A 23,544-nucleotide genomic window follows, 5' to 3' on the forward strand; every position below is an offset into this window, starting at 1 on the left:
CTTCTGACTGTATAATTGTACATTTGTAAACCCTTGTAATGTAAAAGTGCTTTACCACCCTTTTTGGTATGAGAAGGAAAAAAAGAAAAAAGCTCACTATGGAAAAAAAAATCTTAGAAAAAAAAACCCTGTGCATTTCAGTGTATATTCTCACCTCCTTGGTTGTGACATATGAGTTGTTGTATATTGTAAATTGTAATATCAAATTTTTTGTTTTGAAAAGCCCTTTCTATACAGCATAGTACTTGTACAAAGATTCGCCACGCTTGGTTTTATCTTTATCTCGTCACTGCTTAACTTAAGACGTCGATCTCCCAACCGGACACATTCTGTTAGACTTTGTTGTGTCTTCTGGTTTATGTTGAAGGTTTAATTTTTCTTTTTTGACCTTTTTTTTTTTTTTTTAAAGATCTTTTTATAAAAATGCATTACCCCATGAAATGGGTCATGTGTATAGGTATGCTGGCTGGGCGGGAGAAGTAACTTTTACCCATTTAACCCCCCACCCTCTATTATCCATGACTGTTTTCAGGGGTAAACCCTTGGATTGTACAGAGGATATTCTTGTGTTTTGGCATTTTTCTCTAGTGCTGTAAGTGCTGTATCATACTGTCCATGTCTTTTTGGGTGAGAGAGGCAGCCCGCCACAGCGCGGTGTACATTTGGAGCAGCCTTGTGTATATTTACTACGAGCACACCTGTAACCATATGTGTATAGTTAACAGAACCTGTGTATGCTTATTGCCTGGGCAACTATTTTTTGTAACTCCTGTTGTAGATTGTCTCTAAACAATTGTGTGATCTTTATTTTGAAACCAAACTGAACAAAAAAAACTTTGAAAATTTAACTGTCTCATGCTTCTTTCATTGTTTACACAAATTTTGTCATGGGACAAACCTTCGATATGGATCCTCACGTTTTGCGGGGAGGTTGCAACCATTTGAAAACAAAAATGTAGAATGGAAGATACAGTTGGAAAACAAACTAGAGAAAAGAACAGGAAACACAAGACAGAAGATAAAACCTTCCCCCAATCAAAAGACAAATAAAATCTATGGAAAAAAAACTAAGGAAAGTAGGAATGCAAGAAATCCTGGAACGAAGTCATTAGTACTGAAAACATGAGCGATTTAGTTTGGAATGAGAAACAAGAATCTTTTGGAATAAGCCTTATGGATATTTGAAGGTGACTTCTTCCAATTGAAAGAAGCCTGAAACATGAAAGTGTTTATCAACTTCCTCAGATGCAAAGCTTCTTAGTGAGTAATTGGGTGTATAAGAAACAAAACAGGAAGGAAATTCTAAATTGATGCGTTTGAAAACAAATTGAAACGAATGAATTTGATGCTTTGTGTCTAGAAGGAGCCACCTGAGTGTGTAAAGAAAGAAACAAGTATAAATCTGCAGAATCTATATATTAAGGGGATAAAGAGGGATAGTTTGAGGTCTTCTGGTCTGACAATAAGAAGTTGTGAAATAAGTGTCTTCTGCACATTTAAATGTAAAACGTTGCCTGAAGCGATACAGATTACCAGAATGTACTTTTCTGTAAGTGTGATTCATTCAGGCTTAGTGCCAGTGTCTTCTCCAATCTGCAGTGAAATAACAAGTGACTACACACAGCCTGAGTCAGAGGGGAGCAGGGCACTCGCTCCTGATGCCCCACTTTCTCCTAAACATGAATAATGAGAGCGACTCCTTAACATGCTAAGGCTCTGACTAATGGCAACCAACAATGTCGATCAGTTACAGTAATGACTTCTCCCAGCAAGGTACTACTTGTTTAAGTCTTTGGATACCGATGACAAAGGTTATTAGACTCAAAAGACCGTTCCTGGTTTCATTTTCCAGATAATTACTTATGTGAGCGGTGGTGAAAGGCTTCCTATCATCAAACCAGGCGCATAGGTGAAAGGCTACCGGTGTTTGAGGAGCGAACAAAAGACGAGTCGGTCCACACAGCGGCTGAAAACGCAGATAATCGTTTTGACATGAGTAATGAGTCGCTGTGGCATTAAAGAGGTATCTTATCAAAACACACATTCCCTCATTGGGGTGTTTCAGTTTATCCTTTTAAGGAGTCAGGAGGAAAGGAATAAACCTGTTCTTACCTGTCTGGCTGTTGTTTTGAGCATGCTAGGCCTGAATGGATACAGGAAGGAAGTTACTCTGAACAAACAAATCGGACTGGGTGTGATGTCGGTGGCAGTTATCCCGTGGCTTTGTTGATTCTTGAAAAGAGATAATACAACCACAAGCAGTGAGGGTGTGCTTCCTGCAGTGATTTATAAACCACCTGGACGCTGCAGTATGAGTTCAGGCTGTGAGGGAGGCTCATTAGGCCAGTGGGCTGTTAATGACCAACCATATATAAGAGTGGGCAACTGTGCTGGGCCCTGAACTCACAGGGGGCCAAAAGGCCTGAATGGAGTGTGCGTCAGCCGCTTTTGCAGTAATTTGATTTGTTGCAATGTTATGTGGGAATAGAATATAAAGTGGCTGCAAGATGGGTCCTGCTTTACCTTGTTGTCGAGTAGTCTGACAGAGGGGGGGGGGGGGGGGGGGGGGGGGGCTCATACAAGGCATATAGTATTTATACATTTGTGTTCAACCACATTGACTCTAAAATGACCATTGGTGTGAATGATTGCTTCGTTGTACCTCGTCTCTCTCGTGAAAGATGGACGCCATGTCAGATATCCAAAATTGACTCGATTGCCACCTGGTGGCTGGCTGCAGTACAAGTCATAAATCCTGCCAAAACCTCAAGATATTTACGTTCAAAACTTGGTGTGAATTACGCGGTTTTCAGTCGAATTTGAATGTAGGGGCTTACGGACACCTGGATGACACCACAGGAGTAGATTGGACGCTTTTACTTTTTTTGTAAAAACTTTTTTTTACGTTTGAAAGAGTGGTCACCATTTACTTCAATTGTACTGGATCTGGCTGCAACACTGTTTACCTCTGAACCCCAGTGGACAGTGGTGAGTTGATAATGCCTGAATTGTCATTTTTGGGTGAAGTATCTCTTTAATTAAGTCATTTTCAGAATTGACCTCCGGGGAAATCATACACACATGCACCTCCTCCGGAGTAAATACAGAGGAGCTTCGGGGGCCAGTGCAATGTCTGAAAGCAGCTTCACACCTCACCAGTGCTGCAGCTACTGCAAAGAGGAGCCAGTCAAGACCTTTTTGGAACAACATGTCACTGTAAAGATAAGATGGCCACCTTGAGCCAAGAGTTTATATTGTCTCAGTGTTTGCACAGTGACTTTCAGGCTCAAGTCATGAAGCTCAATTAAGTTGACATGTCCCCGTAAAGATAAAGTGTTTTATCCATTTACAACCGACAGGCGGTGATTCCCACCTTCGCTTCACCGGGGTTAGCCCGACTGGTTGCTAGGCGACCCAACTAGGCTGTAGGGCGCGAGCGGGCGAATAAATGTTAATTGTAGTTACGTAGGCTCAGGTGTGGGCGACTCCGACCGTGACGCAGCCAATCACAGCGAAGGAGAGCGGCTCTACAGGCGGAGGTGTGTTAATGGCACGCGGCCAACCGGAACCACCTCAGTGTCTCAGTGTGTGTGTGTGTGTGTGTGTGTGTGTGTGTGTGCGCGCGCTCGTGCGTGGGGCTGTGGGGCTGCGGGTGCCTAAACGAGCTGCAGGGGGCATCCTCGCCCTTGCTCGCGCGGAGATTTCCCCCCCCATCTCACTCACGAACACACGCGCACACTCTCTCAGCCTCCTGCCAGACTCCCAGGCCAAACAGCGTCGCCATACGGAACATCCTGCCCTCAACGGAGAGGGGGAGGAGAGAGAGAGCGAGGGTAGAGAGAGCCTTGAGTGTATAGAGCGAGAGAGAGAGAGCATTGAGTGTGTAGAGCAAGGGAGAGAGAGAGAGAGAGAGAGAGAGAGCAAGGGTAGAGAGAGCCTTGAGTGTATATAGCGAGATTCAGGGAGAGAGAGAGAGTCTGGCGTCTCCCGGTACTAACTATCGGGCTCGTGCACATAACCTCGCAGGAGCAGACTGAGCGGAGGCCTCGCGGAGACACCGCCGCTTCAACCGGTGACCGGGAGCAGCGCGTGAAGCCGTGGATTAAAAACAAGCCGACAGCAGACGCATGCTCGCGCGGATGTGAAGTCGGACCGACTACCGACACTCACGCACCGAGAGCAGGCGGCGGCGGCGGCTTTTGTTCACCCCCTCACCTCTTCCTCCTCCTCCTCCCCCCGAAGGCAGCGGCGGCACCGGGAGGCTGTGCACGCGCGTCCCGACCATGAAGCTGCCGTGGCTGCTTGCGCTCCCTGCGCTCCTCCTCGCGCACACCGCCGCGGTAAGCACGAGCCTCCTTCACCTCACTCACTCACTCCGATCCTTTGTTAACCGGGGAGCTCCTGTGTGTGCACCATGGCATTTTGTGGGAATCTGTGTGAATGTGTGTGTGCTTGTGTGTGCGTGTGCAGTTACTATTAACGAGACAGTGGTTCTCGGTGATCGGTAGGAAATCCTCCACTCGACCTACATAAGGCGATCAGCCCCTCATTGGACGACCGTGAGTCCCGTTAGGGGGGCTGGAGACTCCCGTGCACCCCTGCCCCCATGCAGCTCTTACGCACATACACACACACTCACACACACCAGCCTTTGTGTCTCAGTGTCGGGGTTTATTATGGCCTGCACCCCCTCGAGTCAGGGGGTGAGTGAGTGTGTGTGTGTGTGTGTCGGTAATTAGCGGGTTATCTCTAATTGAGCTTGATTGCGGGTCTTTGTGCGGTGCCTCGGTCTGTGGTGTCTGTGTCACCAGCTCACATCCTGCCGTTAATTCAGGGAGCCAGCTCCTATTGCAGCTTCAACGACTTTAGTGTGTGGGTCCGTATGTCTGAGTGGTGTGTGTCTGTGTGTGTGTGTGTGTGTGTGTGTGTGTGTGTGTGTGTATAGGTGATTGGATGTCCGATCGCCACCTGTGAGGGGCTTGCTCCATTTTTTGCCAGATCTTATTGTCCAGATGCCAGAATCCAACCGGGGACGTTATCCCGTCCCGTCCGTCATGAACGGATGTGTGTGTGCGTGCGCATGTTCGCAGCAGTGTGTGTCTGTGGCTAAATGTGGGTGGGGTAACGGGAAAGTTAACGGCGATGCGGTGCACGAACGAAGGCTCGGTTGGAATGATGTCATTGGGAATCGCGACGGGGAAGCTGATTAGGAATGCGCGAATGCCCCCCCCCGCCTTCCTCAACACACACCCACTCACACATGTACACACACCTCCCCAGATCCACGCCGAGCTTCACGCACCCCCCATAGCGCGCCCACACCTTCCGTTCCGTTACCGATGGATCCAGATTTATCCTCTTGAGGAGGAGGAAGCTCAACGAGTCATTGATAGAAAAAGAGGAGGGTGAAGAAAATATCAAAACACAAATCTGCTGCTCTATGTAAATTACGGAGAAAACAACTATTCCCTGTGTGACACAGTGTGTAGTATGAGTGTGTAGTTTTATTTATAACTGCACGAGGCTTTTGCCAATTTAATTTCACATCTGCTGTGCTCAGTGTAAAATGTTTTCAAGTCCAGTGAAACCTGGAAGTATACTTAAAGTAAAGTTTGTTGACACTGTTCAACCAAAATTTCACGTAAATTGAGTTGTATTAAATTTAGCTAAAAATCTATTAATATTTTAAGCAATGCTACTAATTTGGTAAGTGGACTGTATTTAATTAGCATTTTCCAGTCTTTTCAACCACTCTAAGCCCTTGTACAATTTGCGTGGATCTCTGTAAGTGAAGTGTGATAATCTCAAATTGCGTTAATCTCTATAATCAGATCCTTATGCAGAATGTGTATGTGACAGGAACTTGGGGCTGGTAGCACGTTTGAGCAGGCCTCGGTCGCCCGCAGTTTACGAGCCTGGTCACAAATACCCAAATATTTCAGTGGCCAACCTTCGCCATCTGTTCATTTCCAATCTGTGAGAAGGATTTCATAATTAAACCTCCGCTTCCTGTGGCAAAGCAAAATGCAGCGCGGCCTGGGGCGCGGCCTAACATGCGAAAGTGAAACGAACATCGCAAGTCAAAGTTCGCCAAAGTGTTAACACCTCGCCACGATTGGAACCGGGTTCACCACGGACACATTCACGTAGGTCTGACCGGGCCTTTAGCCTTGAGTTCAACTCTGGTGAACTTTGACCCATGCTATCCAGGCATGTGAGACTGGGCCCTAACATTCCGAACAGAGAGAGAACGATGCGGCACACATGGAGCAAAATGCGTCGGTTGTCAGCCTTTTATCTGCTTTGATAAAGATCAGTCAAACTAACCCCTGAAACACAGACAGAAAGTATCCCAGTTTGTGTTCAGTGAGGCGAAATGTTCGAATAGTGTGAAGAAAGGAACGAGTCGGACTCTCAGTGACAGAGTCTTGGCTCGAATATCTGCTGTGAACTCCGGAAGCTCCAAATTACTGTCCGCTCCAGCCAGAGGCTAATTTGTGATCCGACGACAGCTGGAGGGCTTCGATATTGAACCTGCATTTACCCAGTCACACTTTCAAACAGTGCTTCTGTATGCAGATCTTTTTTCTACCACCCAGTCTTACACTGCTCTCACAGCCATCAGGGGCAAATAGGGCTTCACTGTCTGGAGCGAGGACACTTCAGAATGCCAACGGGAGGCGCCCGGGAGCAAACTGCAGACCCTCTGGTTAGTGGACGACCCTCTCTACCACCCAAAAGGTGAACCCAAAGAATACGACTTAAGCCTAGTAGCATACTGTATATTACATATATTACACCGTGAGCTGAAATGTCGCACAATCACACTCCCAAGAGCACAGATTTGAGGTGAGCAGAGACTTGAATTCTGAATTATTATCTCGTTCACTCAGGGGAAACCGCTTCTGACCCAATATTTGTACTGTCAACATCTTGGAGCGCTGTGATGCATCGCTGGGTTGTCAGAGGTTTTCAACACCACACACACATTCACACACGTCTCCAGACACAGTGATTATTAAGGGGTCAGTCAGCTGCAGTCTTTGCCAGAGATCCTTGGCCTCCAGCAGATCTAATCTGTCTAGAAGTGTACATATGGAGACAGGTGTGACACATAAACACACACACACACACTAAAACACTGTTAGGAGGGCACAGATGGATGCAGGTGTTGCTTTTATAGGTAACACTTGTGAACTATACAAGTCTTGATAATTGCAAGACTTCCCTCGAGCAACCGAGTTGTTGAAACACAGACACACTCACACAGCGTTGTATGTAAGTTCAGGATGAAGGATCTTTCTGTAGAAGCCTCTTGGCTTTAAACCAAGTGACGTGTGTGTGTGTCTGTGGGGGGATTTTGGGATGAGTGCTCTTGAGTGTTGTGTCTTTTTTTAAATTTCCTGTTATCCAAGTTGTGACATCATATCCGTTCGGATGTATTTAACATGGGAGACCGATTTTCCCACAGACATCTGTTGTGTCCCACAGACAGCCTGTGAATGTGTGTGTGTGTGCATGTGCATCCGTCCATCTGTCTGTGTGTGGGCTCAAAAATAGCGAATATCCGCTGCCAAAACTTGTGCTCCTTGAAGTGTGAGTCTCTCTGTGTGTGTGTGTGCGGCGGAAAAAGCGTTTGGTTCTTGGGGATCATGTTTAAGTCGCGGAATGAATCAGTGTTTTGTGCGTCCGATGGCAGACAAAGCCCCCCATAGAGAAGAAGAAAGCGAGAAGGCGCAAGAAAGAGGAAAAAATAGCCGGGACGAGGTGGATTGAGGGAGAGTGTGGAATGCGAGGGGCAATTTGACACAGGAAGTGGGTCCCTTCTCACTCGGCTGGAGGACAAAGTCCCCCCTCACACGGCAGCACACAAGCTGGCAGGTAGAAAACACTCCTGGAGTGGAGGAGGTATTTCAGGTGTGTGTGTGAAAGGATGGGTGATGGTATGGCGGGTCACCTTCCCTGGTGGAGGGGAGGAAATGAAAAGGATCACGGTTCATATCCGGACCTGCATTCAGAGGCCGGGTGTCTGGAGGTGAGCATGGGCAGAGGGAGGGAGAATAATGATAGCCTTCAGTGAGAAAAACAACTCGCCCCCCCCCCCCCCCCCCCCCCCTTCATCTCCCTGTCTCCTCCCTTTGGCTATTTGTGTATGTGTGTGTGTGTTGCATATGTACACATGCTGCTCACTCATATCTGAAGGCAATTTCTTATCTCATTGGAATGACTGGCTTGGCAGATGCGCCGCATTTGACTGAAATTAGTTTTTCTGTCTGCTGGAGAGAGTTTCAGTGTTTTATGCGACTCAATAGAAATGGAATTTCCCATTTGCTATTAGAGCGATAACAGAGTAAGGACAGAGAAACTTGCCCTCACAATACCTGTTATTTCAGTGTGTCGTCCCTCCGAGCCGACGGAACAATGGGAGCTCAGAATTTGCAGCTCATACTGAACTTTAACTGAGAGCTCAACTCTGTGTAGCAAACTCTATCAATTTTAATTAGGATAGAACAGAGGGCCCTCATTATTGGCCCCAGGAGAGCTCAAAAGGCTGCGCTGCAATCTGCCTTTACCCTCTAATGTCAGGCTGCATACTAATAATTTACACGTCACTCGTGAGTCACGTCTGGATTTTCTTCTGCAGTTTTCCAATCAAGAAACTTGCGCAGCCTGAGAAGCAAAACTCGGGGTGAAAGAATTTCAGCTGGGGACTGGTTTTTCTTTATCGACGTGAGCTCGTGGTAACAAATCAAGGCAAAGCAGATAAGTGTTTGAGACGAGCCGAGAAATGAATACAAGCCTTAGTGTCCTCATGACTAGATGAATAGAATCGACTCCTGCCTCAGTTCATGTAGCTCGTGTGTAAGTGGTTGAAAATCCTGCAACTTGGCTTGTAGCTCTGACAAGACAGAGCGAGCCCATTACTCCAGTCTTGGCCTCCCTCCATTGGCTGCCGGTGGATTCAAAAATTCAAGATAAAAAAATGACTTTCCGAGCAATTAGTAGCAGATGCACAATGAAGGAGGCTGTAAGTCCAAGCAGCCATGCCCAAAAGTAACATATACCTCTTTTCTACCAAAATTGTGAAAAGAGTGTAAGTGGGTTTTTTGAAATGCAGGGTAATTTGCCAAAAGAGTTGTTCGACTCTTTCCAAGATTGCCAGTGGAGGAGTTCATCTCCACATGAGTCACGTTCGTCATCATGAATGCACCAGAAACAGAGGCGCTATCTTACCTGGGTTGCATCTCGCACGATACCAAGACATAAATTGCAGTTGCATGTTGTTGCACAAACGTACATGGCTATATTTGTTCCAATGTTTAGACTTACGGAAGCTCAATGTGTCATAACGTTCATCACGTGTCTAGACGGCCAAAGTAAAAAGGAAGAAGTTAGCACATTCACCCGGGTGTCATTTTTCATCATTGGCGATCAGAGACTATTCAAATCTGTGTCAATGGTTGAGTCATTTGAAGAGTGAGACAATGCTTTCTGTATCCGTTCACATTGCAGACAAAAGCAAGATGTTATTCACAAAGCGTTCGCTGTCTTTGCATTGAAACCTCACAACCCCTCACGATTAGGGCTATATTCAGTTTTTTTTCTATCAACATAGTCCTTTGGCCTTATTCATAATATACGTGGCATTCCAATCTTTCAATGGGTGAACTGATCAAAAGAGGACAGCTCTAAGTACAAGTGGGACCGCACCCAAGTGAGCAGCGAGATCTGATTGCTCAGACCACATTCGGAGGTGGACTGTCTGCTCCACTTGCTCTACGGGCTCTTTCATGCTTCCTTCAGTTGGTTCTCAAGTTACATAAACTGGCTTCCGAAAATTCTTAAAAGCCATTAGAAATGTAGGGCGAGTGCGTCAAACGTCTTGGGCGGTTTGGTTTGTCTGGAGCACAGTAAGAAATGGACCCAGTCTGTGTTGTTTAGGTTTCGTCTTCTTTTAATTTCCGGCAGACCAGGCGCAGGAAGTGCTTTGCTTCCTTCTGCCAATTTAAAAAGAAACAGCCTGCCAACAGTTTGGTTTTGGCAAAACAGGAATGATATTTATTTGCATACAGGGCACGAAGATCTGATCACACGCGATTGCATTGGGAGACATATTCTACCATCCACTGGCAGTTGTACACCCTGTTCATCCAATTGTATAAACCCCTGTGTTCAACATTTCCCCTACTTTCCCAGGGAGCCATGGGCACTTTTGCGGGACTGATATCTGCGAGTTTATGAAGTTAGGTGCAGCTTGAGTGCCCAGTTACTTTCTCTTTTGTTGCCCCATCCTGCCTCTTTAAAACAGCTAACTGCTTTTATATGGAAACACTTCATAATTGTAGCTTTGTGCCCGGCTGCATAACAAGACCCCTTTCTTCTGCTCACGCTGAGGTGTTGTACTTGATCAGCTGGTGGATCTCAGTTCATGCTGCCAGTCGCAGCTTCGAGAGTACCCGATGTCTTCAATCATCTGGCTCCACAACATTGTGCAACACCGAAACATTCCCACTGGCATGCGTTCAAGTCGTCCCACGTATCAGAAAGAATGCTGCCATAGCCTCAGTTCATCCTGCTGGAAACCCTGGCTCCTCTCCCCATGCCCGGTAACACACATACACACACACACACAAGCGCAGACACGCCTGCTCACATATGTGCATTAGCGCTGAACTCTTGATTATCTGACACACAAACTGCATTCACACATGCACTCCTGCAGAGCCAGTGAATAGTTGTGGTTGGTGCGCGGCAGTTCTGTGGATTCGGTGAGTCAGAGGGAGACAGAGAACGCTGGAGGTGTTTTTAGGTAGGTCACAACAGGCTGGGAACACAGGCCGCGTAGTTACCAAACACACACACAGATTCCCCTTCGCAGTAATTGGGCAGCGCTGCGCAGACACACTCGCACACGTATTCTCTAGGGAGGGGAGTTAGATGAATATAGAGACAAGGGGATGGAGGAGGAGAGGAGTGGAAAAAAGGGAGGTGCAGAGACCACAAGATAATGAGAAGGAGGGAAAGACCGGGGGAAATAAAATGGAGAAAGGTAAGGATGGAAAAAGTGTTACGGTAATGCTACAGCCGGGGAGAGGCGAACAGGATGCTGGAGGATCAAAAGAGGAATAAAAAGAGGGATCGGGGTGGAAAGGAAAGAGCTTGAAGCAGAGGGAAAGAGATCCTTGGAAGAGAAAGAAGTAATGTGGTTAAATTCTGGGATATGGAAGAGGGAGAGAGGGGAGAACAGAGAGCTGGACGATGGAGCGGGGCCAGGACGAGGGAGAGACGGGAGCCAGGATGGAGGGATGTCGGGAGAGTGCGGGTGGGGGAGGGAGGCGTGTACTGCTCATTCCCAGGAGACCGTGCTCTACCTGCTCTCCACGGCCGTCGCCATGACAACCAGCATCGCTGTCGCTGTCACAGCTTTATTGCCCCCCCCCCCCCCTCTCTCTCTCCGCGTTCTACCCTCACTTTCCCCTCGTTCTCTCGTTCTGCTCCGTCTCATTTTGCTTCCTCGTCCTCTCCGGTGCCTCTCTCATTCACAGCTTTTCACGATTCATTCTGTTTTCCGACTCCACTCATTTCCTTTTTTCATTTTCCTTTCCTCCTCTCAGTTTTCCCCCATTGAACTGTTCCACTACAATAAATTGAATAAAAGAGAAAGGAAAAGATGGCAGTTAAGTCTCAACTTTACAGTTGTGTGTGTGTGTTTGTACTATTATAGGATTCTAAATTAGAGAGCATAAACCCATTGCCGTCCTCCAAAACCACAAAGCATTCTGGGATCTGTGTGTGTTAGAGCTTTCCGCTATAAATAAAACCCTCAGAAACAGGGCGCCTCTTTCGCACCAACAAACGTGTGTGTGTGTGTGTGTGTCTGTGTGTGTGTATGTGCCTTTCACCAGCATATTAACGCTGCTAAGGTGCCGTCATTCTTATCGTGGGCATCCCTACTGTAGGTGCCACTGTCTCTCCTGGCCCGTTTCTGTAACGACTGGGTAACTGAATTAACGAAGGGCCGGATGGGTGGGGTCACACAGAGCTGAAACCCAATGCGGTCCAATGGGACGACGGCTGGAATGTGTATTTCCTGCCAGGCGGCTGATAAGAGGTTGAGGGTTGAGGCCGTGATAAGGCCGGCCATCTTCACACTGCCGACCAGGATCATCGTCTCTGTGCGGCTGGCCCCCGTCTGACCTCCACCACTTGAACCCCAGGCCCCCACCCATCTCCCCCTCCATCTGTTTGCCCATTTGTTTGTCTGATGGTAATCGTCCCAGCAAGCTGTGATTCCTCTATTTTTTGTCTCGTTGAAACTTTGGACATTTTTAGTCTTAATTTAAGTATTAATAGTTTAGTTTAATCTTAAAATGATCACCAAAGCTTAGTCTTCCTCTTGTGAATGATCTTAAGCTTGACAGACATCTGCTTAGCGGCTTTTTCTGGAGCTCTGAACTGGATCGCATTGTTTTTTTCTGGTAGTTTTAGAATTGACTCTTTTATTGTATTGATCAATAGTTAGAATAGTTCTTTTAACTTTTCTGAGGGGATTGTTTAGGAAAAACTGGAAACACAATGCGGTTCTTGCGTCTTGAATTTGACAATATGCTAGTGGGAAGGGAGAAAAATAAAACGTTAGATGAATCAATTAAATGTAGCAGTCCAGAGCTGTAACTGTTTAATCTTTTGCAGTGTTTAAGTAATTTATCTAGAAATGATATGTCTGCGCTCACATTTTATAGGCTAGACTATTTTTTTACAGGTACTTTAGTTGGTATTGATTTGGCCATAATCTAATATACTGTTGTTTTGTCAAGTGTGTAATATTTCTCTGATCTAGTAAAAACCAAATTCTAAAACCTCGGAACAAAGTTGCAGCTTTACCTTCAGGCCACTGCTAATGACGCCCGGTCCCCCCCCCCCCCCTGCTCCCAATGCTCTGTGTCAAGAGTCTTCTCGTCATTGGCTCAGCCACTTTCTGACTAGTGCTATCATTATTCCTCTGGGAGTCCATGTTTGAAAATGGCCACTAGGGCCACTGAAAGCTCTGTAAGTTAGTCTGCCCTTAACAGTGGTAGAGAGTGCTCGTAAATGAAGAAAGAGACGAAGATAGAGACTGCGTTCTCCCCGGGGAGCGTCTTTAAGGCGCTGCAGGAAAGACATAAAGATCGGGTAAAAAGGGGGAAGTTAAATGCATGCTTACACAGGACGGGATGTATCAATGTTTTGTCGTCCAATTTGTTGTCACTCTATTTCATCTTGTCTCTAATCTGTCAATTATCTGTATCTCGTGTTTTTCTTTGACAACACAAAGAATCTGTCGGTTTTAATTTGCAAATATTTGGTTTCTGGTGTGTTCTCCATAGAGACAGATGCAGAGTTAATCAGTTTTTATTTTTGATATTAATTCAGTCTTATCTGGGTTGTCATCCTCATTGAATGGGGGGGTTCTTACAGTCATATTTCATCACGATTGTATTAGATTGTGCACAGCAGCGGATCTGCTCGTCTGCATACTGATTCGAACGACCTGTACGCGTATGTCTCTGTCTCACTGGTTATGTGTTTATTATAGGATGGACACAGGAAGTGAGTATTTATAGAGCTGGCCTTCAAGCCTGAGCTGGAGAGGGAGCTTTCTGAGTGGTGCACAAAGGGGGAGTTTTATGGGTGTGTTACATGTGCGTGTTTGCACGTGAAACGCAGGCAGAGAAGGTGATGAAGCAGCAGCACAGGGAGGCTGCTTGTGCGAACGAGAGCGAGCAATACTGTGTGCGGCAGGCATGTGACTGTGTATGTGTGCGTTTGAATTATTTAGCCCAGCGTCCCGACAGAGGAGTGAACGAGGTCAGGAGCTCATTGCTGCAACATTTTCCCTCTCTCCTTCCATCCATCCATCTCTACACGATCCACCCACCAGCTCCGCTCCTCCTCCTCGCCTTGCTCCCTCGCTCCATTGTCACCGCTGTGGAGCTGCTCGTTTATTCTTCTCGTCCTAATAAACAGGAACTTGGTAACAAAAGGCTTTTGCCATGTGTTTCTCACGTCTCTTCAATTATCGGCGAGCCGTGAGGGAAGAGCATTGGGGGGGGGGGGGTGTGTGTGTGTGTGTGTGTGTGTGTGTGTGTGTGTGTGTGTGTGTGTGTGTGTGTGTGTGTGTGTGTGTGTGTGTGTGTGTGTGTGTGTGTGTGTGTGTGTGTGTGTGTGTGTGTGTGTGTGTGTGTGTGTGTGTGTGTGTGTGTGTGTGTGTGTGTGTGTGTGTGTGTGTGTGTCTTTTTTGAACTCTGTTGCTTTAAAGGGCTCTTTCAAAGGCGTTTGAATGAGCCACTGATGCTAACAAGCTGTGTGTGGGTGTGTTTGTTGGTGTGTGTGCACATGTGGTTTGGAGGATGGGGATCTGCAATATTGGTTGGTGGTTGCAGCATGTCTCTTTCCCATAGGACTTTTATTTAAACGCCTTCATACACACACACACACGCGTGCACTCACACACTTTTGCAGCAGCAGGTGATTCATTCTTAATCTTTCATTCCAACAGTTGTGGATTAGCCCTAATCTTAGCCAGCAGAAATCCAGCAGAAAGCCTCAAGTGTGTGTTTGTGTGTGTCCGCCTGTCTTCTCAAGTGTGCTGTTTATTTAGCGAGTGTGAGACATGATAATTGTTTCCCTTGTTGAACCGAGTGGGGGGTCTGTGTGACAGGACATGATATGACAGCGGCAGACACGCAGGGCAGATTGACAGGTCACACAAAACAAGGGGAAGGGTGAGACAGAGGACACACTTCAATTATCCTTTACAGACATGTAAATTGAAGAATATTATAATTGGGTTATAATTAACTCAAACTGATGATACTTTTTAAAATTGAGTAGCAAACAGTCGCATAATGCATAGCAACATATATATTTGTATTCTGTTTGTTTTTTCTGCTCTGCATCCGTCCCGAGTTAGAAATGTCGTCCACACGCCCACTCGCTCGCTGTGACTTCTGCTTGTTGTACTTTTCCCTGCTGTATTCTCACACGGGCCCACTCTGACATTTTGCGGACATTTCACCAGGGGGCTGGGTTGAAAAGTTCTGCAAAGCCACTGGATGAACTAACGCGGAAGCTTGAGTTCTCACACACAGCCCCTCTGCAATATTTCAGGAATATGTGCAGAGTTCCGTGCATGTCTGAAGTTTTACTGTCTCTGATGTTGAGTAGAGGTGCAGGTTAATTTGAGGTTTTATTAGTGCAGAGAAAACACATTAAAAACTACCTCACTTTGAGATGTGAGCAGTTTTTTCTACCAGACCCATTTTCCATGCAAGAAAAAGAAGCCAAAGATCTCAAATCGTAAATGTTGTCCTCATGCATAAGAACTTTGGCCGAATAAGGTAAGTAGGGATGCAGATAATGGTCAAATGACAAAAATACAGTGTAGTCTATGAAGATGAAAATAGCATTTCCCAGAGTCCAACCTAACAGGGTCTGACAATCAGCCCAGAACTGAAGGTCAAACATTTAAAAAAAACATACAAAAGCAGCAAATATTTGGCATTTCGCTTGGAAAAATAACAATGACGACCTGAATGTAAAATTCGCTGATAATAGATGTTTTGTTTGGTTAATTTGAGTCTAATAAACTGTCTAAAAGTTGAAGTTAAAGAAAACTGACACAGATTTGACATTTACAAGCTTGAGTCTTTGATACTCTGCTATGGGAATGCGTGGGTACCAGAAAAGACCTGAGGTTCAATTCCCAGTTGTAATTGCAAAGTAATTTTAAAGGTCTGTGCAGTTGTCTCTGTGTCCCATTTAAACCCTGTGCTGTTGGTACCAAAAAAAGCAGTGAGGTTTGGGTGTCACGGTGGCTTAGCGGTTAAGAGGCGTGCACCACACTGTGATTGCAATGTTCCCAGTTCAATTCTGGCTGGGGACCTTTTTCTTACTCGTCCTTCCCCCCTCTCCATCACCTCATTTTGTCATTTCCAAAAATACTTTAGCGGCATATGAGGTTTAAGACCCAACTTTAACTGTGATGATAAATATTTGGTTTGGTAACTGCTGAGCAGAAATTGCATCTTGTGTCATCATCTTGTTTATTTTAACACCCAATAATGGAAATGTTGATGATTGGAACACAAAAAAAAAGAATGGAACAAAGCCGCCGCAAGGCGTGGCGACCGATCTGAGAGTGATTATTGTGTGGAGATGGAGCGAGAGGGGATTTGAAGCGAACGAGAGGGGGACGAGGTCAGAGGCAATCACCGACCAAAGTGATATGAAAGGACACGGTGGCAGGTAAAGAGAAGAAAAGGAGGGAGCGGGCGGTGAAAGGAAGAGAAGAACGCTGCAGGCAAGGGAAGGAAGGGCAAGATAGAATATGTAAATATGTGCAGAGTAAAATAAAGATATTAGAAGCTAATAAGAAAATGGAGGGAGAGTGGGGGAGGGTGGAGCCAAAAATGATAAAAGAGCTGATCGGGAGATGCATGGACGGGGGCAGACTAGAGAGAGAGAGAGGGACTGGTGGTTAACGCAGGCCTGTAAAGAGCTTAGGGCAGCTGAGACGGATTGAATGGAGGGAACAACCTGGACGGGATTACAGCGAGAGAGGAGGGCTGTAAGAGAAAGATCGTATCATAACCCGTATATCTCCCTGTCGCCGGGGAACACGTTCTGTCTGGTTTACAGCGACGCTGACCGCTCTGCCTCCATCAAGCTCCCCAGTCACACTTTAATTAAACCGAACCAATAGTACCCGGGAATTAATGATTGCTGGTTGTTATAGCAAGCACTCAGGAGCTAATCTATGTGTTAGACAATAATGCTCGAGCCATTAGTTACTTAAATCCACCTTTTAATTAATTGGTTGGTGAATAATGTTGCGCACTGAGGGGTGACGCTTTAACTTCTTTAACTGTGCTGCAGAAGATGAAGAGAAGAACCAACACGTGTGTGTGATCATATTCATTTGAGAGTTGATTCCTTAGAGGCGGAGGGAAGAAAACACCGTCTGAACAACAGGGAGCCTCCACCTGAATAATAATGACTTCACGTCTATACATTTCACTACGGACGCACTGATTTATCTGCTGAACGTCACCATCAGCCGATATTGACCTTGTCGACTGCCATCGGCAAATAAGATGACATTCACAGATGGCAGGGGCCGACGTTTTATCTGTTGCGGTGCATCGATTTTTGCGCCGGCTAAATGTTGTGCTGGTTGTTCTGAGGTCTGCAGCTTCAGATTCAGAGAAAGTAACGACCCATAACAGCCACCGGCCCTCATGTTACAGATGCTCGCTGTAAATTTGTGCTCATTCAAAGATTGTGCTACGAGGGGAAAGAAAAACGGTAATTTCGATATAAGTTTATCTTGGTAGTTTAGCCTGGACATTAACGAGCAATACTACAACAAGATTGCGTTTGATCCACACAACATATACGGTTGGTTTCGATTTACTCTCTTGACAGACATGCAGTCACGAGACCTTGCCAATAAGTGTATTTCCCCCCCAACTTTTTATAATTACAGGCTGCATGTCTGTGCTGCAAACATGAATGTCCCTGCTAAGATTACTTTATTTGAACGTTTTAGAAACCTGAAGGTAAAAACTAATTACAAAATATTAAATTATTTAAATATTCAAGAGACAAAGCAAAAATGGAAAATACTAATTTTACCAAATATCTTTTGTGTTCCCTATTAAACCATCGTCCCTCCCTGGAAACCAAACCAATTGGTGGCATGAAAACTAATCAACAGATTAATTGTCTGTTCAGTCCTCTTATTATTTAGTTTGTTATAACTTTGGTTAAATGACTAGTCACTGTCTAAAGGACCAAAGAAGATGGCAGATCCTCATGTTTAAAATCATGGAGCTGTGCAAGATTTTTTTTTAATTATTTGTTTAATGCATTCGTTTTTTCCGTCATTTTCAGTTTTCAAAATCCCCGTCTTCCTTTTAAAAGTCACCCAGCTGCTCTGCACGACGGAGTCTACAGAGAACACATGAGCCTTTCATTGAAGAGAAGAAAAAAAAAAACAGGCAAACCAAATGTCTAATTTCCCGTCCTTGTTTATCATGCTGGCTCATGAGTGCCTCAAGTCTTCTGACATTGATTCATTAGAGTTAATCAGTATCTCAAGATAAATATCTTATGAGGTCACAAGCATCCAGGCAGCGTGGCCCCACTCACTGCTCCCGTCTTATCTGGAGCTCGCTCCGTCACCAGATCTCACGACCTGCGTAATGAGTGCTCGATATCCAGAGTCGTTATGATACATGAGGAATCCATCAGCTATCTGGCTGCTGCTGGAGGTCACTGGGCCTGCAGTCATTGGATAAATTCTGCTCCCAGCCTTGGGAGAGGCTGCTGCTCCGCCAAAGTCAGGGCGACCAATGGGAGGGGGTCCAAGAGAGCGTGGCAAGGTCAGCTGCTCGGGATGCCCCCGGAGCAGCAATTTATTTACCTTGTGTGTGTGTGTGAGATGTGAAATCATAATAAAACACATTTCGCCTACTGCACACACACACACACACACACACACACACACACACACACAATGGCAAAAAGGTGCTTCTTTCAATCCCATATTGAATTACACAGGGCTGATTGGATTTCTCTCCCCTGCTTCAAAGACAAAAACGCTCTTCTCTCCGTCTCCTCCCCCCCGCCACCGGCCCCATCATCCCTCTATCCCTCACTGTGTTTCCCCTTATTTCAAGTACTCTCAATTTGAACGCGTCCTCTCCAAAACTCTGCTTTTATGCATTGATTTTATTCTTGGGGTCTGTAAAGACGCATGACTGTCATTAGCCTGATTACACAGGCTGTAATTATATGGACACACACACACACACACACACACACACACAGACACAGATGCTGCCTTGTGACTCGCATCACTGTATATGGGGAGAAATGTGATTCTAATCATCGTCTGTTTGTGTGTGCATTTCCTCGTGTGTGTGTTACGCTTTTCGATTCGGGACTGAGAGGAGACCATTGATTACCGTTTTTTGAGTGTACTCTGAGTGCCTCTCTCTCTCTCTCGCTCGCTGCCACACAAAGGCATCATGGTCTCCGGGGCTCGCTCTCTCACACGCAGCCACATTGCTGAGCCCTTTTGAAAAGTTCCTTAGAAACACAAGAAAAGTTCCAGCCACAGGCACCACGCCCTCCCACTGGCCCTGCAGAAATGGGCCCATTGAGTCAGGCTATAATCACCCTCTCTCTCACACACACACACACACTCATAAATCCGCATTCGGCCTTGCTCCGTCCTATCTCTCTCTCTCTCTCTCTCTCTCCACTACTTCATAGAAGCAGCCACAAAAACGCAGTCCTTGACCAACCATCCAACCGGCAGCATTCACTTTTCTCTGCAACATTTCTCCACTAAACATCAACAGACACACACACACACAAACGCACAAATACACGTACACATACACACATGCACGGTGGTATATTGTGTAGTGTGGGAGCAGCAGTTGTGTCAGAATCTCAAGGCATCTCTGGCAGCAGGACAGTGACACACACAGATGCATGTTTCATAAGGTCATATATAATGGAGGAGTATTTCACGCAGAGAGGCCTTGTGTGTGTTTTTTTTCTGTGTGTGTTTGTGTGTCTGTGGGCTAGCCTTGAGATGTGGTTTAATCCTGCTGGATTGTCAGATTAGTGTAACAGCTGGGACCTACATACAGATATGCATCTCTCTGCCTCTCTCTCTCTCTCTCTCTCTCTGTATCACCCCTCCACCCATCATACTGCTCCTCCATATTTCACCAAGCGCTGAGTGCATCTATGCATTAGTGTGTGTGTGTGTTTGTGTGTGTGAGTCTCACAGCTCCAGTCCATTACACGGTTACAGGCCGCCTGATGTGTCGCTACGCAGTCATGTGACCTCCACTGAGTCTGCGGCAAGTCTCAGTGTCAGCTGCTCGTTTTATTGGAAGAACGGAGACATTACAGGTTAAACACACTCGGCCTCCCGGGGCCCACAGTTCCTGCTCCTTCAGCCCCGAACCGATGAATGCTTTTCCTGTTGCATTAGCAGTTGACATAGTTTGGCGAACAGTAAACAGTGAGGCTGACATGAATAAAATATGACATAACATTGCTTTACATACATGAATCAACCGAAGGAAAAGTACGATACCTACCAGGGTTTCCTCTGTAATGGGAACCTCAGCCTAAATCTTCACATCATGAAGCCATGGCGAAAGAATTTCTAGGGGAAACACTTTATACAGAGCTAAGTGGAGAGAGAACAGTGTATGTTTGTTAGAAAGAGGTCAGTATTTTGCTTGTAAGACGATGACGGAGAGGACTGATCATATTCTGTTACATTTTGGGTGAATAATTTAAAGTCAGTTTCTCAGTTTAAAGGCCTCCGTAGTCGTCTGCATAAAAGAGGGAGTGCAGGGAGCATTAATGAGGATTAATGGTGATGCTTGCAACGAAAAGCTTTAGTAACTGATATGAAGTAATGCTCTGTTAAGTGTTTGGTAGCCTATGAACAGTGTGAGATGGAAATTAAAATAACTTAAAATCGGATTTAGATTCAGACAATCCAGATGCATGTTTTTCTTTTCATTATTCCTCCACTGTGCACCTGTTCTGTCCCTGCAGCTCTCTGACCGAGCCACTCACTGCACCATATTTAGCAAATGCACGACTTTCCACGAGGCCATTCATCACTTGGATCATCTTTTGTCCCTTATAACTCAGTGGAGAAAGATAATATTAGAAAGATAATATTAGTGCTTGGATGCTTTTCAGCTGTGGTCTGGTGCTGCTCGGAGACGGTCCCGAGTGAGCGGGAATAACAAACTAGAGCCGGCGTAATGCAATCCTCCCTCTGGTTTTCTGGGGAGGAATTAATACGACCAGCAGCGACTGTGATTTTTTGGATCGGCTATGGTAGCGCTGTCAGAAATGTTATCGGCGGAAAGAACTGAAAATAGTGGAGGGAGTAAAAGTGTTTCACTTATTTCCTGGCTGTTGAACACGAGCGTGTTTACATTTCTTTCCCTTGGTCCCAATCATCGGTCACGGGGAGCACTCGGGTGTGAAAAACTGAGACAAACATGCAGGACGAGATTAGAAATGTGTTTGGCAATGGACTAAATCAGCCTTCCCACTCAGCATCATGTCCACTTGGGCGCTGGAGAGCAGTTTGAGATTGTTACATATTTAAAAATAACACAAGCGGCTATAAAAGTCAGACTATATTTTTGTTTTTTAAACCTTAAAATTAGTCTGAACACTGACATCCGACACACTTTCCCTATTAATCCCCCTCGCAGCCACCCAGAACCACTTCCCATCTCTTAAACGGCTTAATCAGTGTAAAATTGCTCAGGCAGGTTCCCTCATGCAAACACAAAGTGATGGCTGCTGATGACCCCCCGCTGCAGCTGTTACTGTACAGAATATCTTGACGCTAAATAATAACCCGCCCTTTAACAGTTGGAGCTTTTATTTTTTTTTTACTTGGCTCACTGCCACAAAAAGAGGCCTAGGAGGCTGAAAGAAGTGAGGAGGAGACGTTCATGACAGACATTTCAGCCATGACTGTGAATGTATGTATTTATCAAACAGCTGAGGGAATCAATTTGATAGACGCTGTACGGTTTGGAGCCACAGGCTGAACGCTGCTGATATGAGGCTTGACAGCATTGACTGCGGAAAACATTCTTGCTTTTTTTTCGTTTCAAAGAACATTACAGCCCTTGATGGAATGGTTTCATAAATCTGTATTTGTACTGTACTTTTTATTTTGAATAACAGATGATTTTGAGTAGGTTGCATTCACGTTTTTTCAGTTTGTGACATCACGCCAAGGTGTCTTGATCGCCCCCTGGTGGCTGACTGAAGTGCAAGTCATATGAGCCCCATAGCCCTATGACTAACACTGCTGCTCCTTTGTTCCCGTCTGAAGTATCTATAGATATCACACAATTTAAAATGGTGTCGATACATTCATGTTCCCCTCAGGATGAACCCTAATGATTTTAGATTTGCCTCAGATGTACTTTGTATAATGTGCTAATTAGTGAGTGTTATCGTCCTAACACTCCGAACCGACAGGACTTCCCTACTTCCATCCCTTGGTCGCTACTGTGACTCTGGCTCCAAATGAGCACGATGTGGAATACAGTGTAAAAACAAGTGAGCACACTGTGTAAGGCTATACTCTGCTGAGAAGAGGGGCCCTTTCATGTTTCTAACCTCAGGGGTCCATTGGCTCATCATGTGTCCATGAATAGAGGAGTGTATTCTAAGACTTTATGTCACCTTGTGTTCACAGAGACAGGATTTCTTTGACCCCCCCCTTGGCTGTAGCGTGCAGGTGTGAGTTGTTTGAAGCTTCACCTGACGTCATTGCTACAAGACACTGTCTCGACATCTGACCCTCTCTCTCTCTCTCTGTGTGTGTGAGTGCGTGTGTGTGTGTGTGCATGTGCGTCTCTGTAAGTGTGTGAGACTGTGTGACTGTGCAGAGCTGTTCTGTGTTAATCTCTTCTAAAGGTGGCAGGTGTCTTAACCAGGCCATCACCTGGTAACCTACCTTCTCTATCTCTCTCTCGCTCGCTCGCTCTGTGTCTCTCTCTCTCTATCTGTCTATCTCTCAGACACACACACACACACACACACACACACACACACACACACACACACACACACACACACACACACACACACACACACACACACACACACACACACCCCGCCTGCCCTCTCATCTCCTTGTCTGACAGTAAGTGTGTTAGCGTCCATGCTGGCTGCCGCCCAACCCGCCCAGCTGGTGAGAGAGGAAGAGCAGGGCGGGGAGTGAGACCAAGCGGAAAAGCAATAAAAGATGGAGGGAGATAGAGGTCACTATACCGACAGGGCCGGGGATCCACGCTGGAGAAGAGGCGGTGGGCGTGGAACAGTACAGCACAGCCAGTAAACTGGCTGCAGTTTTTTCCCCCTGCAAGTGGTCCAGACCGTACGTGCCAAGTGGCCATGACCGTTTTCCAGGTAGAGAGCTATCAACAGTCCACTTTGGTCACTGAGAGGCATGGCTCAAACTCTGCACCTCTTATCGGTGTGGGTCAGACTGCAGAGGAGCGGACACAGACATGGCATTAAATCAGCTAGTGCATCACAAAGCGTGGGCGCTCCATCTACAGTGAATTAAACTGGGATGTGGGAGAAGTGGCCCATGAAGATCACTTTACCTCATTTCAGGCCTGATCTCTCAACTTTTGACAGATGATTATTGTTTTTTTAGCCACAGCTCTCATTACATGTTTGACAGGTTTGGCTCAGACAGGACACCCTCACAGGGGTTTAAAACCTTCCCTGCAACAATGGTGGACATTTAGTTTGGTGGTGTGGCTCTGCTCATGTCATGATTTGGTACAAATATGAGTTGGCTTGACAGGGACTGTCTATTAGTGGCTGAAATGCACATTGTTAATAAGCCATGGTCACGCTGATAGATACCTGCCCAGTTCACCTAAGCAGTTTTTAACTCCGGAAAATTGGGAA

The 23,544-nt window shown here is 45.9% G+C and overlaps 1 protein-coding gene across 2 annotated transcripts in view; it reads left to right on the forward strand.

The window, feature by feature from the left end:
• Nucleotides 1-3,678: 3,678 nt before the first annotated feature.
• sdc3 (syndecan 3) overlaps nt 3,679-23,544 on the forward strand; it is a 35,778-nt gene continuing 15,912 nt past the window's right edge. For both annotated transcript variants that reach the window (XM_062409964.1, XM_062409965.1), the window contains exon 1: nt 3,679-4,340. In XM_062409964.1, the coding sequence (XP_062265948.1) occupies nt 4,284-4,340 (57 nt within the window). In that variant the 5' untranslated portion in view covers nt 3,679-4,283. The remainder of the gene's footprint in view (nt 4,341-23,544) is intronic.

This window comes from Platichthys flesus, chromosome 17, assembly GCF_949316205.1.
Source record: "Platichthys flesus chromosome 17, fPlaFle2.1, whole genome shotgun sequence".
Lineage (NCBI taxonomy): Eukaryota > Metazoa > Chordata > Actinopteri > Pleuronectiformes > Pleuronectidae > Platichthys > Platichthys flesus.